Source organism: Asterias rubens, chromosome 3, assembly GCF_902459465.1.
Source record: "Asterias rubens chromosome 3, eAstRub1.3, whole genome shotgun sequence".
NCBI lineage: Eukaryota > Metazoa > Echinodermata > Asteroidea > Forcipulatida > Asteriidae > Asterias > Asterias rubens.
The window spans coordinates 19,435,420-19,459,563 of record NC_047064.1 but is presented as its reverse complement, the minus strand read 5'-3'; the positions used below and the strand labels follow the sequence as shown (position 1 = coordinate 19,459,563).

The following is a 24,144-nucleotide window of genomic DNA, read 5'->3' as shown; positions in this document are numbered from 1 at the left end:
AATCAGATTATTACTATGCCCCATTAGTTTAATTAAACGACCCATCCCAAAATCATTAACCAAAACATTAAAACTGTGCACACACATCACGCGAGCTTGTTATTATCATCCGGGGCCCTGTTTACCCAACGGGTTAAATTTTCAACCGGTTATAAATCGCCGCGTGGTTTGTGTGTAGTGAATAAACAGTGTATTAAAAAAAAATCCGTATTATGCTTTCAGATCGGTTTGCATTTGCAGTGATTGCGTTTCCGTACAAGAATGTAGTAGTGGCTTGTTATCATCTATCGTTATCATTACAGCCTCATGCATACGCCGAGTAGGAGCAACAGCAGAGAAACAAGACGCCAGCCGGGAACTTTGTCCGACCGCGGGAGAGAGAAAATAATAAGTGTGGGCGAGCGACAAGCACAAGATCGTCATAACTCGTGTGAGGAATGAGTGAATAAGAAGAACCTCGTGTGTAAAGTGGAAAACATCTTATTGAGAAAACAGCACACCACTTGTTGAAGGGGAGGATAATAAACGGGACGTGCATTTTGAAAGGCGTAATATAAGGATCTTGCTTGCGTGTGCTTTTTATTAACTTGTGACGGTGTAGGGATTCGGTTCGCCTTTGAAGAGCTGCTGATTGTTTGTTCGTTTCGATTTTTTGGGGGGAGAGGTAGATTTCAAAAGATTGTCTTCACCTTGCACGTTGGAGTGTAACAAATCACAGGTAAGTGAAACATGGTTATTATTTTCTTGAGCTTTGGGCACGTTTGGTAATTATCAAAGGCCATGTATTTCAACATACCAATATTGAGTAATTTTCTTTTTTACAGATTTGTTATTTTATACACATGCATTAAATAACAAATCTGCAAACATTTTGACTCAATATTGGTCAATGAATTTGCAAGAGAATAATTAAAGTAAACACAGGTTTCAGATGCCTATAGTAATTTTTTGTTACCTCTTTCTCAAAAACTACGTTACTTCAGAGGGAGCCGTTCCTCACAATGTTTTAATCAACAGCTCTCAACTGTTCATTACCAAGTATAGTTGTTATGCTATGGATGCAGAACTATAACCTGTGGCAATTTAATTTAAAAAGGTTGTAGCATTTTTGAGATCTGGAGGGGTTAGTCCACGTTATAGGAATTGGAATATCTGAGAACTGTTTCAGGTTGACATTTTTGTGTAGCCCCTTTTGCTGAATTCTGGTTCTCAAAATGTTTGACATTATCATCAGCTGCAGTGCTTCATACCACTAGTTTTTATGGCCATTATTTGTTTGGGTTATTACAAGTAGGCCTATCCCCTTCCTGTGAGAAAAAGAATGTAAGTGATGCTAAGTCACGTCTCATCAGCCAGAGCTTATTGGTTCCTCCAAATCGGTTCTTTTAGAGAAATAATGGTCAGCCCCCAAAACCGGCTAGGATCAAAGAGACACCAATAGCTGTGTAAACATAGGCCTATGTTTCGTTCCAAAAACGACATGTGTTTAGATTTCACGTTGAAACAGTATCTCTACTACACAATCGAGACAACCTGGCTGCCAAGAAATTTGATATCGATGTCAAGTTGATAAAAAAATGTTAGCTTTTAGATTTGCAATCATTATATCGGAGCTAATACGCCGAAAAATGTACATCTTTCCAGGGACCGTGATGTGTCTAACATTTGGAAAATCACTCTAGGGGGTCTAACATTAATGGCAATAAAAACGTTTGTGTTAGAAGCCTTACGGCAGCTTTCGATAAGATAAAGCATTTTGAGAATCATTTCACTTAATGGCAGTGGACACTGTTGGTAATTACTCAAAATAATTATTAGCATAAAACCTTACTTGGTAACGAGTAATGGGGAGAGGTTGGTAGTATAAAACATTGTGGGAAACGGCTCCCTCTGAAGTGAAGTAGTTTTCGAGAAAGAAGTAATTTTCCACGAATTTTATTTCGAGACCTCATTTAGAACCTTAGGTCTCGAAATCAAGCATATGAAAGCACACAACTTCGTGTGACAAGGGTGTTTTTTCTTTCATAGTTATCTCGCAACTTTGACGACCAGTTGATCTTAAATTTTCACAGGTTTGTTATTTTGTGCATATGTTGAGATACAGCACGTGGGAAGACTGGTCTTTGACAATTACCAATAGTGTCCAGGGTCTTTAAAGGATTATTCTTTCCTGCGTGGACATAGCTCCGGCTTTTCGGCGATATCTATAATCATAAACGCATGTTAGATTTATTGTCAACATTGTAGGATTAAAACAATTTCCGAACGGTTTAAAAACAAAAAAGGTATAATTTGCCTTTAAAAGTCTCCAATACATCTTCAGTCAGATATAGTGCCGATATTGTTTTTGTATATAGCGATGAAATTCTGTAGAGTTGATAATGGTTGGAGGATGATTGTAGTGCTGATGATGGAGAAAACATCGAAGATAGGAGCACTCTGTTGGTTGGCCTCGAATTTTATTCCATCATGGTTCTTTTTTTCTTCAAATGTGACAGCCAGAAATGATCAATTACACCAAAATGAAGAAATCAGAAAGTCTGGTATCTGATGTCAATCACTCTTTTCAACAATCGGTAATCCAATTAATGTTGTTGCGTCTCTATTGTAAACTTTGATGCCTCGAATTTGGCACCAACAGGTAATGTTAGATTTTTGTTTTGTCTGCAACATTTTTAGAAGAAATCAAGCCCTGCAGCTCGAAGGCTGATGCCTTTATGGTATATTGAATCTCACCGCACATTGAATACACCATGGTCATGTATGGTAAGATTTTTGATCGCATGTCTGATCGCATAGACTCGTTTATCCCGCCAAAAAGTGACACATGCTCTGAAAAGAGTTTTCAAATCAGTGTTCGGTTGACAATACGTGTCCCCCCATGCAAAGATAACTCGACCTAAACAGACTAAGGGGAGCTCACGTTTCATATAAACACTGCCGGATACTGTATTCATAAGGCGTAATTTGCTGTGGCTGTCGATTTTTGTCTTAAAGGAACACACAGAATTGTGGGACACAATCTCTAAGACCACAGATTTACGTAAAACATAACTATACACGGTCAAATGATGATGATATTATAAATTATCCCTTGAAATATTTCTGTCTGAAATAAATAAATATTAAATAAATAATATAATTTACCGCGTGTTGTTTATTGCTCAGTGAGCGTTTTATTCTTTTTTTTTTTTTTTGCATCGATGTCATGCAAAATGTGTAAAATCGGGTTTTCATTATTTTCTCGTGGGACCCAGATGGCCGATCGATCTAAAACTTTTACAGGTTTGTCAGTTTTTGTTTATGGTGGATTACACTGACAGCAACTGTTTTGTTAGCAAAAACCAATTCTGTAATGTCCTTTAAAAGGCATGGTGTTATTTGTTTTCCCCATGGGGTGTGTATAGTGGCATGTTTCGTACCTCGTCACAATACGACGTGTGTTTTTGCCTCAGTCTCTCTCTCAGAGTCAATTCATGAGAGTGGAATAATATTTAGTGTGCAGTCCGTACGCTCGACTCCTCGTCATAGCACTCCAGCGTGTCAATCAAACACTCCACAAAAACGTCTAGCTGTCAAGAGCCTTGTTGTGATGTACGTTTTAGTCATTTAATGAACCACTTGTGTTTATTGTCACATTATGTCGAATGAGTGACAGATATGGTGCCGTTTTTGTGTTTTTTTGCTAGCGATGAAATTCTAGAGATTTCATCATGGTTGGTGGATGGTGGTGTATTGTTGATAAATGATGGAGAAAATATCGAAGAAAGGAGACTGGCCTCGATTTTTCCCCCTTCTTGGTTCCATGGCGACGAGAAAGATGTTGACTTCTCGGCGGACCACGGCGTGGGGGCGCGCGGGGGGGGGGGATTTGACAAAAATAATTTGATAAAAATTGTGTGGTATGAAAAGTTGTTATTGAGAAGCGGTGCATTCCTAACATTCCTGTGATTAGCAGGAAACAAAACCTGCCATAACAAGTATAACATGTTTGCATATCTCAGTGGGTATCTTGTTAATTGGGTTTCTTATGGCTTCTAAAATAACGTACAGTCGTTGTTCTGAGGAGTTGCGTGTTGTGGCCGAACGGTTATGAGCACCAGAAGCTCTCGTGTTTCCGATCGGCAGAGTGTGGGTTCGAGTCCCGGTCGTGGCACTTGTGTTGCTTTATCCTGCGGATCGGACGTTAAACCACATAGGTCCCGTGTATACTGGAATTGGTAGGCCACGTAAAAGAACACAGAACATTTATCATGGAAGAGTTTAAACTCGGTGTTTCTGGTTCACACGGGTTTTCGCCGTTAGGCTTGCGAGGCTTGATTCAGTTCACTTTATCATTATCAGAAATACTTAAACACAACGGGCAATTACAATGATGAACAGATAATCTCGTCGGCTTGTCGCAGCATCTCGAAACTGGTCAAACCTTGCTCAATGGTCTGACTCAGTGTTTGAGCTTATAAACTTTCACATTTTCAAAAGCAGTTTCTGACCCAGCCCTTCCACATGACCAATGACCCGGATCAAATCTGACCCAGAAACTTCCAGAGTACACATAATAATATTAGGGCATAGAGGTTTAACAAATATGGGATAATTTAAGTGCATCTACAACGCATGAGCGGAGATTCTGCAAGAGAATCTTCTTAAAGATTTCTATTTCGGTCTTTTAATCTGGTGTCAGTCTCAGATTCACCTTAAATCGATCTCAATCCCTTCATACACATTCTTAATTCGCAACCTGCCAGAGGGATTTATGTAGTTTTTCTGCCCACAGCTCCTAATCAAATAGCACTTTATGGCTTCCAATACATATGCAAAACCATTGAGGCAGGACCCCTATGGTAAATCCTTGTTACGAGAGCTTGTTGAGTATACAACATCAGAAAGCAGTGGTGTGAGGGACGTTTATAGACCATGAAGGGGTCCGGGGTGAGGTAGGGCATCTCCCTGGGCGAGGTAGAGCATCTCCCGGGGCGAAGTACTGATGTATTCACCGAGCAAAAATCTCTCCTCGTAGGTAGTCCGAAGAGAGGACCCTTTACCCCCTCTTTACGTTGTCTTCAAACCCCCCTAAGAGGGTGTCAAGATGGTTATTATAATGTTCTCGTAACTGATTAGTCGCTGTAAAGATGAAAAAGACAACAGTGAAAAAACTTTCCATACTTGCACAGACCTGGGCTGTCCCCCTCCTAAACTGGTTGCAATTCCAACAAAAGGAGTTACACGAATGGAATTACTCCTAAGGGATAATGCATTGAAATCAGTGTCCTTGTGGCCGTGTTGTTTGTGCAGTCAGCGATCTCGCTCTGCATAGCTCGAGGTATTACGAAGTTGTCAACAGATTTCAAAGAATATTCAACATTCTCTATTACTTTGTGAAGTGCCTCATGCAAGGCTCAGGGATTGGGTCTTTAGAACCACGCAAGCTCTCGACGAGGTGACACGCTACTCTGGAATTCTCTTGAACTGAAGTTAACATTTTGAATTTGTGAAGAAGAAAAAATATTGGACTCTTGTAATTGACACAGATGGCGCCATTATTGCAGAGCATGCCTGAAAATTTGCTAATCGACAAGTAAGTTTCTATTTCAAGCAAAGGAGGTTGTTTCTTTTAATAAAGGTTCAACTAATTTGTTTAAAAACCGTTGTGGATGAATTTGAGAGGGATGTTTCGCAGGAAAAACGCTGACTCTGACCATAGAGCAAGGAACATATCTGACCCGCCATCATTTCCAAAAATGAATGGTGGCGTTTTGGAGTGAAAAGATGGCGGTCAGACAATACTCTTTTCCCATCAATATTTTAATATATATTTTTGTCCTACTTCTATTTACAGTCCACCAAGTCCAGTGGAGAAACTCAAGAGCTTGGCAAAGCAATTTAGCCGCTTCTATACGGACGAGATGAAAGCTGACAAGAGCGCACATGGATTTCGTCTTGTGCTTCTCGGAAATGATGGAGTTGGAAAATCTGGTAAGAACAACAAAACTTTTATTTGGAATAAGTTTCAAATTTCAGGGTAAACTTTTGGAAATATTGTCAAAAGACAAGTGCCCAATTTCATAGAGCTGCTTAAGCAGAAAATATTGCTAAACAGTTTTCTGTTATTAAACAGAAATGAGCAGGATACCAGTATCAAAATGTGCATGTGATATGGTAGTTTGGCTGGTAACCTAAGCTTATTCTGCTTAGCAAAATTTTGTTGAGTTTGGCTACCTTTTCTGCTTAAGCAACTCGTTGAAATTGGGCACAGTATCATCACTTGGTGTACTCCAACACGTAACAAACCTGTTGATATTTGGGCTCACTTGGTCATCAAAGTTGCCAAACAAATTAAAAGGAAAACACACTTGTTGCATAGAATATTGTGTACTTTTGCACGAGTCTCAGACTCAAAAATTACCTCTTTCTCTGAAGCTATAGACAACCCAAAGACGTTCTGCAGTTCACGACTTGCGAAATGCAGGCAGTAATGCTGTGTGATATAACCATAACCAGTTAGGCTTATACTGGGAAATACCCTATACGGTTTTTATTTTATCACGATTTAGATGTAGTTCATAGATTGCTCGATTCTTGTTAAATCACTGGCTCTATACGGCCGTCTCTGATTTAGAAAGTCATAAATATTTGAAGGACGTAAACGAGGCGGTTTGATGACGCACGAGGTATTGGCTTTTTGGACATTACGTCGTCTGCTCTCGATCTCGCTCTCTTGGGTAAAATGAGTGAGGCAGTCGCGAGTGACATAATGAAAGGGAAGTTCTTGGTAATTACTGCAAAGAAAAATGACCATAGCAACTTACTTGGCAATAAGCACTGCAGCTGATGATATTATGCGTGCAATCATATTTTGAGAAACAAATCCCTTCCATTTTGAGAAACAATTCCCTTCAAATGAATGTGGTTTTAGAGAGAGGGATTCAAAAACATTTTAATCTGAGATACGTTTCAAACATGAAACGTTTCTCAGGCAGTAACCTTTTGTTAGAAGCTTATTATATACAGCAACTTTCGATATAACACATTTTGAGAAATATTTCACCTCGAAGTAATGCGGTTATGCAAAAAGATTACTTGTTTTAACCTCAAATTTTTAATCTGAGAAGCGAGATTGTGTATCCCAACTCCCAATTTCGGATTATTCTTCCTGTGTGCTGGACGGACATAGCATCTCCATATTCGGTAGTATCTTAACAACTCTACCACCTTTTGAAAATTAATTTTCACCGATACATCTACATGTATATTGGGTTAAAACCAAACAACCAAATGTAAACTTTGCCGAAAAAAGATGTGTCAAAGTTGAAAATCTTATCACCATTTTAATCTTTTTCTCTGTGAGCTTGACACCTGATAATATCATCATTTCCTACACGTAGGCTTGCGATAACGGTCGCGATTTACAACTTCCCGGCAATATATCACAAGAGAGCTGTCCCAAAGATCAACCAATTAAAGAGTATTATCAGCAAACAAATCCCTTTTAATTGTTGTGTACATCTTTTGAATCAACTGTGATTGTTTGCTCGTGATTTATTGCGGGGAGCGGTGTGTACAGCGATTTCGGCATTGCTCTTTGATTTTGATTAAGTGCCCAGTGATGCAAGTTTGCGTTGGGCCGCACGTGTGATATCGAATGCACGGTATATAGGGACTGTTTTGTAGGGTAACCCTAAAGGGTGATGTTCTGAAGTTTAAATACGTGTATGTAAACCGTTAGATTTGAATCTTTTACCGATTTGCTGTATGGCAAAAGGTGTGGACATAGGTTCCTATATCGGCACCTACTCCCATAGTTCCTTAATTATTGGGTTACATGTTGTTGTACATTGTTGCGAATGTACCAGTGGATCCAATAATGTCTGTGAAAGAGGGTCGGGAAACGTGATCGGGGGAAAAATAATTAAGATACATTATAGCAAATAGTGGCAGGCCTACAACATATTGGTTTATATAATTACTATTGTTGAACTGATTTTTAAATTGCACTAACTTATAAGGCCGCGTACAAGTAAACAATTCCCCATCCATTCTGCAGAAAATCTCGTAGCATTAAAGCAATTGTTACAGGTTATAAAAAATGGTTGACAATCATTATATATGTCTGGGAAATCGACAGAGAAATACCACAACATGAGCAGTCTATCATCTTTTTAAGACAACACAACAACAGCAGAAGTCATGATTTACCTGTTGGTGCTTCGGGCTGAGTTTATTCGACCAAAGCGTTGCATACTTCTCCCCCACCATGCTCTGACCCGGAGGGGAAAAATATTAAATTTCCTCACGAAAACATACCCCCTCCAATCTTACAAAACAAGTTTATCAACGCAACTTTTGCGAGATGTTTGATTCTCAAACATTCCCTATTGTGTATTCCTAATACATATTGTCGTTGATTCATATCACAAATTCATTTTGTAGGAGTGTCGTCTGCTCAATAGTTCTATCAATCTGTACTATAACGAAGAGAGTGATTGTAACTGTGAAGTGTTTGTATAGGGTTTGAAACTTCGCACGGTGTGAAACGCTCACAAAGTTACTATTTTTAGTTGATTGGTTTACCTGTGTACACACAGATTGTTTTTAAGAAACTAATTAAGACCAGGTGTTCTGTCAAAAATCACACCTGAGTAGTCAAACCAATGGTCTGTTTGGTTTTACCCAATAATTATCTACAAGTTTAACATCCCACTGTGTGATGTAACAACACCGATTGTGCTGGTTGCTAAGGAAAGGTGCTGAGCCATTGCCCGCGAAAAAAAGCTTGCATAATTTAAGGTGGACCGTTAGAAAAACACCTCTTTGTGTTTCCGGAGTGGTGTGTTGTGCTTAGGGATTTGGGATTTGGTCCACCGATATAACTGTAAAGGGTGAAAGACACCGCCATATATACGTGGGGAAAGATATGGCTGTTCTAACAACAGTAATGCATCTCTGTTGTTTGTTTGATTAGAAATATTGACCAACGGTGTGCACTCAAAAAGCTTCCGGTACAGAAATTGACTCGAATCCGAGTCCCATTAGGCTTGACTTGTTTGTGGGTCATGACCTGGAATTTGTGCCAGAATCTGAGTTTATAATCACATTGTTTAACCATTTTCCGGTTTAGCTTGAACCGGAAATGGGCTTTTCGGGTCAGCTTGACCCGGAGATGGGTCAGGTCCCCTGGGACTTTAGGAATCCAGGATCAATTCTGACAGGGGAGTTTTTAATAGAAATTGAAGAATTTCAAAACTTCTTCCTGCGATTCATGAAAAAGACAAACAACCAACAAAGAGGATATCAAGGGAAAACTATTCTAATTTTGCCTCGGGAACAAATAACTGAAAATTGGGCCGTGTCCCAATTATGGCGGCTACAGCTATGAGCTAGGGCTACACCTAGATTTTCGCGACATCATGCGTTGATGTATATAGGACGTCCATAGCAACGCCCTTAGCAACAGCCGTAGCCGTAGCTGTAGCCGCCAATTCGGATACGGCCGTTAAACTGAGCATCCCGTATTTGCTGGTGTAATTGTCAAATATACTTTTGGTACTTTTTATAATTAGTATTGGTGTAAAATGGTAATGATATGCTGCTTGCGTTTCATTGAACCAGATTGTTTGAAAAAGGACGCCCATTCCACATTCAAACTGACACCATCTTTCTGAATAAGCATTTGTCAAAACAATTAAAGTGACATCTCTATTGTTCGCATATATATACTTTGTTAACAAATAACGCGGAATCAGACTTTCCAAAAACTCCAATGAAAGGGCTTCTTAGTAAGAAGTTCTTACGTCACTCCATCGAGTCTTTCTAAAAAGGAAAGGTCACTTAATTTAGCCGGACTACCTGTGATTACCAGGAACGAACCCCTTCAGAAGTAACAATAGATCTTTTCCACATAAAACTTGAATTATTGTCACCCTGTCCTTCTGTAAATAAAAGGCAGTCCTAATGGTGTCGTTTTCCCTGGAGATTGTGTGCTAAACAACCCATTGTTGTTTCCACACCGATAAGTGTATTTGCAACTGGAGATACCAGGTTTTTTGTTTCCCCAATGGTCTGTGTGGGGTTGTTTAAATTAACCATGGGGTGGTTTTGTGTTTCGCACGGTTGTAGCTTTGTATACAACACTTCATTCACCATTGAATGGGAAGTCATCAACCCCAACAAACCCAATTGAAGTGTTCCATTTCGCTCAACCTTTTACTAAACATGTTGCTCCATTGCTAAACTGTTATCCTCACACAATAGAGGTTTTTACAACAAATGAAACTGAATATAAATACACAGGTGAATGCCTTGATTGCCAACTATAATATATTTGTTTTTATTTGAAGTTTCTGTGAACTGTTGTCATCACTATGAAGGTAGAACAACCTCCATGTCTATAACGTGTTGATGTCTTATACATCTGTAACTTCATTTATTTAAAATTTAATTTCTCCTTCTTCTAATTCATCCCCTGGTTACCATGGAAAAACGTTGTTAAACATAATGAATCATGAACAAATAAATTAAAGTTATCTCTTTCTGAAATCTCATGGTTGGGAGACTGAGGTTACGTATCAAGTTAGCTTCGGCTACAACCCCCCCCCCCCCTCTCCTCACCGCCCGCCCTCATCTCACCCTCAGTCGACTTTGACTTTTTCCCTTGTTCGTCAACTTTGTCGTTTCACTGTTTTGAAGTCAAATCAAAAGTACGAAGTAATCGACTAACCTTTCTACACTTCTCCTTGATACAAAACTGACTGCAGCATCCCCAATGTGATGTGGACAAAACAATCTTAAAATTGAAATTCTATATTTAAAAATCGATCACTAAAATTTTTTTTTTTTCCGCCTTACTTTTTCAGCGATCGCAGTTCGATTTCTCTGTGGGAGATATCTGCACGAGTACGACCCAACATTAGGTAAGTTGTTTTGCAATATTGCCCGATGTTATGACTTGCCATATTATGTTGTTTGTCTTCTTAAAACTTAAAGCTGCGTATTTATTTATTTCTAAACGTCATCGTAATTCTCTGTAGTTTGCAATAAAAACACAATACAACAAATATTTAACATTGTCACCAACGATTTGCATTTTTACTGCACTTCAAATTTGTTTGTTTCAACTTTGCATTTCGAACTAAGAAACTTCGAGTTGATGATCGCGTGTCGTACGGTAGCATGTCAAATGGAAATTACTTGTTAAGACTAAATTGGTACTGGTACCAAGTTAGTGGTTAACGTTATAATTGGTAAGAAACAAAATCGTGAAGATCACAGATTTACATCAAACTTACACGGTCTAATGATGATGATGGTTGAAAACATCCCTTGAAATATTTCTGTCTGAAACGTCATATTTGATGAGAAATAAATAATAAATTCGCGTTTGGAGTTTATCGCTCAGTGAGCGTTTTATTCATTTTTGTTTTGGCACCGATGCAATGCAAAATTTGTAATCGGTTTTCACTTCTTTCTCGTGACCCAGATGGCCGATCGATCTCAAACTTCAGGTTTGTCAGTTTATGTATATGGTAGATAACATAAAGTGCTTACACTGGCAGCAACCTTTTTTTTATTATAGCAAAAACCAATTCTGTAAGTCTGCCGATAATATAAAATGTTTACTGTGCCTTGTGCACATTTTGACGCTCTACTATGGTGTAACCCCTCCCCTATAGTGTCTTCACTGGTGCTCGGAATCTCAGGGATTCTTCACATGATCATTAGGGTGCTAAGTCTGTACAAGATGAACATAGGCTATGGACACATGTTTAGGGGGATACCCACTACCCCATCTGGGGCATGGTATATCAGTGCATGCTGGTCAAGTTTAGTGTGGTCACCGGCCACAGTGTCTGGGGCACGCTGCCGCCTCACATGGATTAGTGCATGACTAACCACGATATCCATAATACAAACAACACTGGATCAAAAAATATTCCATCACTGGTTCCACGCAGTATTATAATTATTACTAAACTTTGTATAGGGTTGTTCGTGTAGGCCTACTGAATTAACTCTGTACGGCTTTACATGAGTGGATGGAGAGTGCAAGTTAATTAAATCGGTGATTGGTCTGGGTTTAAGTCTAGATGAAAGGTCATGTTGTTGTTTCAGTTTAAACAGACGAGGTGTACGGTGGGTGTATGATGGAAAACAAAATAAATGTATACGAAGAAAAGAAAAGTAACAAAAAAGGACATCTGGTGTGTTAGTCTGTCCAAATGTCAGTGACGGGTTTCCCAGCGGGAGCATGTGGGCCCATATATACCCACTGGTATCGCCGTTAAAGAACGTTAGGGTCAAAGGCAATGCAACCGGTTCCCGGGCAATCTCAAATAAAAGCATCGGTTCACATTTGAATGTTCTGATACATTTTTTGGGAATCATACACATTCTTTGAAAAATTACCCGTGTGCTACCAATACTTGTAGCTAGCATACACTGCAGTTGGTTAAAGCACAAGTTGGCTTGTGTGACCCCAACATCCGTATCGTAGCATTATACACAGCCATGGTTGAGGAATTGAACAAATGTTCCCAACATAACTCGGGTTCCTCATTCAAGCCATAAAGATCAAAGGTTCACGAAGCCTTACTCTCAAACATAAATCGTTTACGTAGGTTAAACGCCTGTCGTATGGCTACTCCAGGTTTTCAAGTCAACAACGTGTACAATTTTCTGAAAAAAAAGAGAACAAGAAACTTTGCTTGTACGTTTGTCGTATGGCTACTCCAGTTATTCATGTTAACAACATGTAAAATTTTCTGTGTTAAAAAAAAAAAAAATAAAACTCTTGCTTGTAGTACACCTTTATAACATGTAATTGGCCTTTCTCTGACGTCAATCCAACACAGTTTTTTTCCCCCGGACCTCGAGTTTCACAGCATTAGAGAAAACAATCTTACGCAGTCATTTCGATTGCCCTGGGACGCTGACACTCTGAACGGTATCTCTGGCGCGGTTCACCTGTGATGCCAAAACATGCAATCTTGAACATTATCGCGCAATGAAAAGTGGTGGGGTTTCTTTTACTTTTTAAAGATAAACTGTAGGTTTTATTATTAAATGAACACAATGATACGTTTCATGTTGAAAGCTCACTGATAATAAAGGGAAGTTCCACTACAAAAGTTCCACTACAAATAACACACATAAGATAGAACATCTTAAATTGTATAATTTATTGTTCCCCCTGATTTGCCCGAATTTTTTAAAGCTAGTTCCCCGTTGCCCCTCTGCCCCTTGGGCCGTACGTACGTCTAGTATGACTGCAACTAAGTTTTGAGAAACACTTTCTTAAGTTTGGTTGTAATGGTGTCTTTATTGAGAATGATATCAGTTATTTTTACTTCTCAAAAAAAAGTGACGTAGTTCGTTTTAACTAATGTATTAGCAAACATTTTTCATTTAATTTGATTGTAATTGTCTGGAGAAAACATGTTGTAAGGAACGACCAACACAGTGGACATTGTTCCTCGAAATTACGAGAATTTTGTTTCATTACATCACTGATGGCCAGGTGTGAGTGGTGAACTTTATAATTAATATCTCATTTTTTGTTCTTGTGCAGAAAGTCGGTATGAGAAGCTGGAGACAGTGGACGGTAAGATGACAAGAATAGAAATCTTCGACACAGCAGGACAGGTGAGAAAACATACTAAGATTCTTTCTTGTTTTATTTTAAAATACTCGTGAACATTGTTCCCTACTTATTTGGTATTGCTATTTAGGGATGGACACAGGTGAAAACATTGGTGCACTGTTCACAACTTTTAATTTATTTAATGCTATATGCAAGGAATGGAAACAGGTGAAAACATTAGTGAATTGTTCCCAATTTTATAATTAATTGCTATTGCTATATTCAGGAATGGAAACATGATGTGAAAACATTGATGAGTTGTTACCTCACATTGACGTTTAATTAAATTGAAATTGCTATTCAGGAATGAAAACAGGTGAAAACATTGGTGAACTGTTCCTTTACAGCGACTAAAAATTGCTATACAGTGGTCAAAACTGTCAAGTGTCCCATACTTGGCTCCATTTTTTTCTCACAAAGATAACTGATGAGATAACAACTTATTACTTTAAATTGTTTTGTCCATTAAGGGTTCGCAACCTCTCTACCTCAAAGCAAAATTTCGTAAGCGTGTCTTTATTTTTTGTAAATCTCGTTAAGTTCGTGCTGCATCTTTTAACCATTGTTTACGTTTCGTTTGACCTTGCAGACAAATCTTGAAGATTATCTTCAGTCAGCAGACGCCGTCATGTTCGTCTATTCCATCACGGACAGATCCAGTTTTGAAGCCGCAAAATTCTTCCGCGAGCGTCTTCAGTCCTCCCTCAAGTCACACCTACCCATTCTCCTCGTTGGCAACAAACGTGAGCTTGAACAAGGCCGTAAGGTGACGTACAAAGAAGGGTACTTTCTTGCCAGGGGGGCCGGCTGGAAGTTCCATGAACTCTCGGCTGCCACAGACAGCGTCAGCCTCAAGGAGACCATCCTTGAGTTTGTCAGAGATGCGCAGACGGAGCTGAGGAGGTTAAAGGTCAAGAAAGGGTGGAACATCCGGCGAGCCGTGAGCGTTCTCTACGGACATTCCAAGACAAATCCTAAAGAGGAGGCAAATAACAGTGACGATGAACCCGTCTTCACGACGCAACACAGCACGAAAATGTTTCAGAGACGGCAAACATGCCCGAGTTTATGAGATCCTAAAACTATCAGCAGAGACTCTTTGACAAACGCGCCTTGTTAAACTTGCGCGCACTGTATTTTCCCGTATATGACGACGCTCGCAGGAGCAAATAGCCCTACAACCCCCTCTCTTGGCGGTTTGAAGTAACGACGAGTTGTCCGCTGTGATTGGCTACTGTTGCCCATGACACCACCAACGGGATCTAAACAACGTAGGGTGTATATTCTGACAAGACACAATGGTGCTAAAAATTGTAAATAATATCCGAGTGGTCTCAAAGTGTGACTGTTATTTATTAAAACAAATATTTTGCAATAGTTTTGTTTTAAGACAGAAGCCATTGAAAGAAATGGCAATTTGATTTGTTGTATATTGTATGTAAAAAAAAGTATACTTGTAAATATTGTTTGACATATTTGTACACAGAGTGCAAAGTTATTTTATGTCTTGGTAATGCGACTTTGATTTAGGATGATTTTATCAATTATCCAGATGATTATAATGCAAATTTTACGATGTGGTCTCTTTTTATTTAAAGGACTGAAATCTGAGATGGAGAGGGGAGGAGATTTGCAGGGCAGGGTATGGAGGAGGGGAGAGATTGAGGGGATGACAAACAAAGGTGTTTTGTTTATCGCTTCTCTCGTGGAAAGAATATCTCAAAATGCTCGCGAAAATTAGGCTCACCAGCGTGACAATCTGAGAGATACTTTGTTTTGTTGGTTTTCATGTAGTTTTCTTCGATTTGTCTTGTTAATACATTTTGTTCGTTGGATAACACGTTTTTTTTGTTATGTGGTGCTTTTTATCTTTAGTTTTATTTTGTTATTCTGTTGTTTTCCTTTGTTTATGGAAAAGCGTGTTTGTTGGATTAGTGTTGGTTATATATGATTTGTGAACCTCTGACTTAATATCAAAACATATGTTGGTCTCGCTGATGGAGAAAGTCCATTGTTGCTACAACGTCTAAACAAGTGACAGTCACTTTATGTTACTTCTGCGATATTTGGCCGAACGAAAGTCCTTCAAAGTGTTTGCCTGTGAATTAACGAAATGTTGTTTATCAAAGATTTACACATGGCGAGGTTTATAATGTGCAGGGTCGTATACTGTATATACATACCTTAGGCCGAGTCTATGGCCCTTTTCGAAACTATGGCTTTGTCTTGGGATCCGTTCGCGTAGTCTGAAACCCTGTGTCAGGAAAGTGTACGTCTTACTTAATAACTGGTGAACCCTGAGTCAAATACCAAGCCGTGGTTTCGAAAACGGCATGTGAGGCAGACATGACGTCATAACGTTGTTCTAAATGCCACCCATATAAGAATGTTATTCAGTTTAGCCTAAGCATTCGAAGTTCGACTGTAACTGGCGATCTTTTTAATGGCATAATGGCTAAAATATACACGCGTAATAAATACAATGTCTTCAAAGTCCCAAGGTTTTATTTAAACTGATTGTAAAGCAAAAGCATTTGTTGATTTTGTCTTGTTGTTTTGCTTTTCAAAATTTTAAGTTATTTGGATGGTGTTTTTATGTACTTTTGTTCCTCCCACACGGAGATGTTGTTTACATGATATTTCACTAATATACTATTATTCATGAATTCTAAGCGTTTTTATGTAAATTCGCCCCCACATGCAATTCCTCTGCCTTGACATTTTACTTTGATCTTTGTATTGTGGACAAAGACTTATTCACAGAAACCCAGACACGTATAATGGTCTTCTCGACTTATTCCGTCTTAATCCGAATTACATTAACCTTTTCTGCAACAAATAATTGGTACCCCAACTTGTAGAGAGAATCTAATATGACTTTAAGATGTGATTGCAATCTTAACAATGCCCTTTTCATTGACTTCTGTAATTATTTTGCCCCCAATACATCATCATATTCCATCTTGTTGTGGTCATGCAAATACTGACTTTTATTGTCAATGAATTACTCCTTAGAATGTAATAAATATTATACATCACTGCAGGGTGTCTTTGCTTTATCTGATTGGTTAAACCCCAAGGGGGTTGGGTCAGAACGAGCAATAGTGTTGACAGACCGAGTGTTGTTCCACATTTTGGCGGGAACACTTTGTTCAACAATGATAATATGGCGGGAAACCTTGTACCACAATGATATATGGCTAGAAAACGTTGTTCCAATGATATTATGGCGGGAAAACGTTGTCCCACAATGATAATGGCCATGGCGGAATTTTTTTGTTCAACAATGATAATAATAATATGGCGGGGAAAAGTTGTTCCACAAGTATGGCGGGAAAACGTTGCTACTTTAATAAATCTCTACTGTCATGAATTTGATTCATCAAAAGCTGATGGTTTTAAAGGCAATTAAACTACGAACATTAAGATTTATCAAGCAATTCAATGTAAACAAGTAGGCCTATAAGTAGAGTTTGTAAGCCCAATATTTGTCAGTATAAATGAAGCAAATGTCAATTTACGGGGGCTTGTTCTTTTTAAACGAAAATAATGGCTGAAAAAAAACATTGCAAAGCAACGTCTACAAAAAGTTCTAAGCTTTTTAAAGTTTTATTTTGGTATTAGTATTTGAATTGTTAACAAAACTTGTCCATGGTAGGCCTACATCAATGTCATTATTGGCCCATTGATAAAAAGGCAAAAGTTTTTCGTTTAGTTCGTCAGTGCCTGACTGAACAATTTTTGAGCAAAAAACTTCACAAAATATTTGCAAGTACCTGAGGGAATTCGTGAATTATTGTAACTATAAATGCAAATTATTTATATTAAAAAAATAAACTGCTGTCCAAATTTAAAATGTTTCTCTTTGAGACATTTTGGCGAGGTTTTCTTAAGTTTAAACCTTTCGTGTTTTTATGGTTTATTTGTTATTTATTTGTTTATTTTTAATTTGTTTTTATTTATTTTTTAATAATATTATAATTACAAATTTGTTTCTCATGCAAGTCAAAAAAGTTTGCTACAATTATTTCGATTCCTCAATAAACAAAAAGCCCCGTACAATATACAGTAATAATGATCATGTCTGAGTCAATGTAAATATATGTATGCAGCCGACTAATCTCGATGAAATACGACGACTGCGATCAATTAAAGCCAGTGTTGCCGTGGTTACTCTTAATATGGCGGGACTTACAACCTTGAAGCACTATGATCAATGCGTGTATAATTTACCGGTTGAAGTGCTCTTACGTGTTTCGTCTTGCGTAAATGAAACCAAAGTTGTCGTCAACAACGTCATCGAGCAGAGGTTGTTAAACCCCTTTTCACTTTGACATTTATAAACGGTCAGAGTGAAAGAATAATTCATAGTATTGTCATTTTTCAGATATGAGTTATTCCTGCATTAGTCTAATGAACTATTTGTCTCCATGAACATTCCTCTCAGGCACAAAGTCTCATAAATAGATGGATAGCTCACGGCGTCATCGAACGCCATTATTGGATTATGCAAAATAATGAAAAAGTGCACACGTGTAGGCCCTGCGCCGAACTCTCCGCCAATGATAGCCTTTCACGCGTGGGCATTTTCATCCAAGATGGCGGTCAATGACGTCATGTGCAATCAATCTGTGGGTACGTTCGATTAGCTTCCCTGGGTCGACCCCGGTCTGCCCACGGTGCGTTCGACAGTGTTCCAAAAACACACTGTGTTTCACAGCAAGACTCCATAAGCACCAAAGTGCCCTCGCCACGGTGCGTTCGAATAGCTTGGACGTCGTCCAGAGGCTCGCCCGGGTCAGCCCCCAGTGCCCTGCTTGTGGAGTGGGTCACTTGGGGGTGACCCGAGGTACATGACGTCACCACGAGAGGGCGAGTGTGATCGTTCGATTAGTTCATGGCAGGGGCTCACCTGAGTGAGCACTGCGGGGTTGACCCAGGGAAGCTAATCGAACGCACCCAGTATTACCAACACTTGACTTGACAGACGGCAGTCAAATAGTGGTTTGACTCATGATGACTTGCAATACAAGGTTGTGGGTTCGAATCCCCCAAGCCAACCGCTGATTTTACAATGACTAGTGGCTACGTTCACCGGTAAGCAGTTTTGCTTAAATTTCTGAACTATTTTTCCCCTGATCTATTCTTCAAAATGCATTCCACCATGTTATCGTCTGAATATCAAGCAAGAACAGAAAATCTGTCCCTATTGGCCCAATTCATCACCGCAATAATCTTGGTGTGCGCCTATTTGGGAGTCAATATCCCCGTGTTATTGACCACTCCATTGTTGATAAACAAACCGAGCTGGTGGCATGGCCACCCGAATGTTACCAACACATGCTTACAAACGCTGTGAACAAAAACATTCAACATGTTCGATATTAACTTGAAATACGCTTACTTACACACAAGCACAAATTATCTGCTAACTCGTAAATACGCTTGACGTACGCGCGGAATTCCCTGCTTCCACAAGCGCTTATTGTTTTGTTACTTAAAGCAGAGCCATGAATTTGGGAACTGGACCTATGGCGTGTCATGGCCTAGAGGTTAAGAGCACCGGATTCAAACTATGGTGTTTCTGATCCGCAGAGTGTGGGTTCGAGCCCTAGTCGTGACAACTGTGTCATTAAGCAAGACACTTTAACCATGGTGCTTTATCCTTCGGATGGGACGTAAAGCTGTTGGTCCCGTGTGTTGTGTAACGCACGTAAAAGAACAGTGCACTTATGGAAAAGAGAAGGGGTTCGCCCTGGTGTTGGTTTGATTGGCAGCATATTGCGCCACAGCACCTTGTAAATCATTACATGGTGCTGTGTAAAAGGAGTAGGTCTCATAAACCAAACAGTTCCACACACCTTGCAGGAAAATACTGTATGTTAAAGGGCCATGAGTGACGGATATGCTCACTATATTGTTTTTAGAGCGCCCTCTTCTTCTTTCCTCGCCTCTACTGAAAGGAACTTGAAATGTAGGTGGAGCACACAACACTATCCCTGGAGTTATTGAATCAGGGTGGCCCCCAGATAGAGGGGGCCTATTTGCACATCATAATGTTGATTTTATAGATTGGTCCCTTTCCAATAATACTCGGGTGGGGTCCTGACTGGAATGTAGTTGTGTCAACCCCTTAATGGACCGGGTGCATACCTCCAACACATGGGTGTGAAAACACCGGACAATCAGAACAAAAGGCGGGAAAGAATAGGGTGGGAGTGATGGACAGCACTAAAACACAACAAATGGGCTTTATTTATTGCCGGGTAACTACCGGTGTAGGCCTATATCCGCAGCACACTTATAAAGTTAAGCCGTATCTGAATTAGTGGTTACAGCCACGGCTACGGCTACGAAGTTGCTAAAGGGGTTGCAATATGTCTGTACCAATTAGTGAACGCAAGAGACGTCGTAAACCTAAAACGGACGCGTGGTAACGTTCGGGCATGCAACCTGAATTGTGATTGGTCACCAGAGATTCTGAGCACGGCCTGTCCCGGCCCCTCATTACTGGAACGTATGCAAATCTTTATTCCTGAGAGGTGCGGTCGGTAGGGCGCACCACGACCATGCCCAAATTCACTGAGAGTCACCTATAGTCGTAGCCATAGCTTCTTTCCCCCAATTCGGACACGGCCTTATTGTTGATGGCGAGGCATTGGGTATCATGCACTGGCTTCATGAAGGAATTGACGTGGCTGCGCTGCGACTTGATCGTCGCGTGAACGTTGACTCATGGGAGGCCCGTAGCCGTAGCCGTAGCCACATACACCATTTCGGCCACGGTCTTACTTTTTGCACGGAAGTGTCTGGCTTATAAAGCCCCAGCCGTTTTGGGTTTAAAGACACTGGGCACTATTGGTAATTGTCAAAGACCAGTCTTCTCACTTGGTTTATCTCAACATATGCATAAAATAACAAACCTGTGAAAATTGAGCTCAATAAAATTGGTCGTCTAAGTTGCGAGATAATAATGAAAGAAAAAACATCCTTGTCACACGAAGTTGTGTGCTTGAGTTCGAGACCTCAAAATCTCAAAATCAAATTCGTGGAAATTACTTCTTTCTCGAAAACTACGTTACTTCAGAGGGAACTGTTTCTCACAATGTTTTATACTATCAACAGCTCTCCTAGCTCTCCTAACAAGTAAGGTTTTTGTGCTCATCATTATTTTGAGTAATTACCCAATAGTGTCCATACAGTGCCTTTAAAAAAACCATACTGGACTTCTGAACAGAACTGAAGTTACAACAGAACAGACCGTACAAACAATGACGAAACAGGACAAACAAACAATTAAAGCAAAACGCTACCTAACGAGCTAGGGGACGAAGGTGAAACATAATCTGGGGGAAGTCATAGCGGGAAGGATGAAAAGAGAAGAAGCTGCTCAAGATAATTGGAGACAAGATGTTTTTTTGTAAGACTTCTTGAAAACAATCCACAATGCAAACATCACAACACTTTACAAAACACTCCCACGTCAGAACTGACCTGGATTCCGGTCCGGGTACCGTTTGAACTGACTATTTATGGGTCAGTATGTTCCGGGATCAGTGTCAAAATAACGCAGAGGTGGGTCAAACTGACGGAGAATTGGCGTTTAAAATACCCTTTTTTTTAAACCCAGTTTTTAGAAATGGGCAAGGCACTCTATGACCCGTAATCCAGGTCATTTTTCTGAAAGCATTTTTCGTTTTATAGAGGGAACATCATTCGTGTGGCATGACCATAAATTCAAATGGAAAAGGAGGAAGTAGTCAACATTCCAAACCAACACAATACGGCACTTCGAAAAGCATTGCGTTTACATTTCCATGATGTTGGTTGAAGGCAGTGGACACAACTGGTAATTACTCAAAATAATTATTAGCATAAAACCTTTCTTGGTGACCAGTAATGGGGAGAGATTGATGGTATAAAACATTGTGGGAAACGGCTCCCTCTTAAGTGCCATAGTTTTTGAGAAAGAAGAAATTTTCCACGAATTTGATTTCGATACCTCAGATTTAGAACTTGAGGTCTCGAAATCAACCGTCTAAACGCACACAACTTCGTGAGACAAGGGTGTTTTTTCTTTTATTATTATCTCGCAACTTCGATATCCGATTGAGCTCAAATTTCCACAGGTTAGTTATTTCTTGCACATATTGAGATACACCAACTGTGAAGGCTAGTCTTTGACAATTACCAACAGTGTCCACTGCCTTTAAAGGCAAATTAATATTCAAATTGATAAGTTTACATAGATCTTGAATTAAAACGACTGGAAACATTAAGACCCCCACACGTCTGATGCCCCAATCATCCCCCACCCACCCCAAAATCGCCATCTTGATTACAAAGCAAACTGGGGTCCTTCGTCATTAACCAATGAATGTTTGTGCTTGTTTGCTAAAAAGTATACCTTTTGTTACAAACTAACGAAAGTGCAAACAAGATGATTCTCAAACTCAAACATCTCACGGAGTGGGGACAATAGCTGAGGAGAGGCGGGTGTTTAAACTGAGCGGCCTCGATAAACAAGTTGGTTAAACACGGAGTACCCTAAACTAGTTTGCTCCCCGTGTTTAGCTGGGACTGTTTGGAGGACAGAGTGTTGTTGGCAGGGAGAGGGATGATCATGATACGTGATGAATGTTTAAAGGTTGATTTATAAAGATTGAAGCTACGACGAGTGGAGTCTTCAAAGTTCTGCATTTCAGCGAGACTCCTTTTGTGTAGATTTGCCTCAAGTTTCACTGCGATCTTCTGACAGATGAACACCTAATTTCAAAACAGTAGTTTATAGGAAAGTTCTCAGACTGAGTTTTGTCCAATTATTTGCTTTACCCGCAAGAGGAAGTCTGTTGTCATTTCAGATTTCAGAGTATAAAGTTTTTATGTTTGTATGCAATTGATTTCGGCTAAACTCAAACTCATCTTCGTTGACTGAGAGTCTCCTCGACCGAACGCTGGTTTGTAGAACAGACTGCCTTGAAAAACTTCATCTGAGAATCTTCGCCATGTCTCTTACAACCGGTCCTGTAATGGAGACCACCCTCCTCCAAGACGCAAGAAGCGAAGATATGGACGACGCCAGCTCATCAGCAGCCTTCGAGCCTTCTTACCGGATGGAGGGTCCCCAGCGGAAATTTCGCGAGCTACTCGTCGGTCGCCTCATCGAGGGCATCCTCTCAACCTACCTTGAGGAGGAGACCTACGACCCCGTACGATGCAAGCAGCTCTCCCAGGACATAGCGGGGACGATCAACCAGAGAGTCCGTGAACTTCACTTCCCGAGGTATAAGTTGGTATCGTTGGTGAGCATCGGGAGCGTGAAGGAGAAACCGGGCACTCACCTCGGGAGCCGGTGTCTATGGGACGATCGGACGGACTCGTCGGCTACGGTGAACTACACCAATGGATCGCTGTATGCTGTGGCTATGGTTTACGGATTGTACTTTTCTTGAGGTGGATGGTTTCGTCTCCTTCTCTTGAACATTTTGGTCTTCTTTGACGAGTCCATCATCTATATTCTTTAAACGTTTGTCATCGGATTGGGCACAACTCACAGCCTTCTCTTTTCTGCCACACCAGGGCCCATCAGCTTCATAAAGCCTGTAAGAACAAAAAACTTGCTAAGCAATGACAGTGTTGCTTAACAGAAACAGGTTACAAGCCAAAATTTCATTAAGTTTACATTTTTTGTGACTGGTGCCCCACTTTATTTTGCTTAGTAAACAAATTTGTCAAGCAGTATTTTCTGTTAACATTCCACATTCCGCTTGCGAGATAACTATAAATGAAAAAACCACCCTTGTCACACGAAGTTGTGTGCTTTCAGATGCTTGATTTCGATACCTCAACTTCTAAATCTGAGGTCTCAAAATCAAATTTGTGGAATGTTACTTCTTTCTCGAAAACTATACGTCACTTAAGAGGGAGCCGTTTCCCACAATGTTTTATACCATCAAACTCTCCCTATTACTCGTTGCCAGTGAGGTTTTATGCTGATAGTTATTTTGAGTTATTACCAATAGTGTCCACTGCCTTTAATGAATGGGAATGAAATGTTTCTACACAGTAGCATCCCTCATAATAATTTAAAAACTTATACAAATGGTACCGGTCGCTCGCGAAGCCAGCTCTTTGAAAACCATTTTTTTTTCTTCATTTTTGTACATCTATATCCCCTTAACAATTGTGGAAGTGCCATCTTGTTTGGTTGTTCGAGTGTGTTGAGAAAACGAAACTATCCCCATGGATACATGATGTTTTATTTATTTGTAAATTGATTTATGATTCAGTTTGACCATTCTCCGGGAGACTTTCTTTCCGTGCTAGTGTTTATTTCTTGAGCTTCCAATATAAATGTAGACATACAATTATCAAAAACTTTCGATTTAAAGTTGTGTTTTTTCCAGAAGTAGCTGATATAATGGCAACATCATGATCTATTTATATTGGAAACCCCGGAAAACAGGTGTTTTTTAATAATTGAAAAACCTCCACCACAACCCGCCCCT

General features: G+C 39.8%; 2 protein-coding genes across 3 annotated transcripts; both read left to right on the top strand.

The window, feature by feature from the left end:
- The first annotated feature begins 308 nt into the window (after positions 1-308).
- On the top strand, positions 309-16,796 carry LOC117288548 (ras-like protein rasD). 2 transcript variants are annotated; one of them, XM_033769447.1, is made up of 5 exons: positions 309-718; positions 5,840-5,976; positions 10,854-10,910; positions 13,565-13,638; positions 14,226-16,796. In XM_033769447.1, exons 2-5 carry the CDS (start codon positions 5,907-5,909, stop codon positions 14,706-14,708), a joined length of 684 nt encoding a protein of 227 aa, XP_033625338.1. In that variant the 5' UTR covers positions 309-718; positions 5,840-5,906; the 3' UTR covers positions 14,709-16,796. The 2 variants fall into 2 exon arrangements, with proteins under 2 accessions (XP_033625338.1, XP_033625337.1); XM_033769446.1 differs by lacking the exon at positions 309-718 and adding an exon at positions 5,440-5,578.
- A 5,845-nt stretch (positions 16,797-22,641) lies between these two features.
- Positions 22,642-23,088, top strand: LOC117288125 (tctex1 domain-containing protein 1-like). The gene has a single exon (XM_033768827.1). The coding sequence runs from the start codon at positions 22,642-22,644 to the stop codon at positions 23,086-23,088; it is 447 nt and encodes a 148-aa protein (XP_033624718.1).
- The last annotated feature ends 1,056 nt before the right edge of the window (positions 23,089-24,144 follow it).

Coding starts and splice junctions, on each gene's coding strand:
- LOC117288548 (XM_033769446.1), top strand. CDS start 5,532: ATGGCGCCATTATTGCAGAGCATGCCTGAAAATTTGCTAATCGACAA. Junction 10,911..13,564: donor CGAGTACGACCCAACATTAG/GTAAGTTGTTTT, acceptor GTTCTTGTGCAG/AAAGTCGGTATGAGAAGCTG. Junction 13,639..14,225: donor TCTTCGACACAGCAGGACAG/GTGAGAAAACAT, acceptor TTGACCTTGCAG/ACAAATCTTGAAGATTATCT.
- LOC117288125 (XM_033768827.1), top strand. CDS start 22,642: ATGTCTCTTACAACCGGTCCTGTAATGGAGACCACCCTCCTCCAAGAC.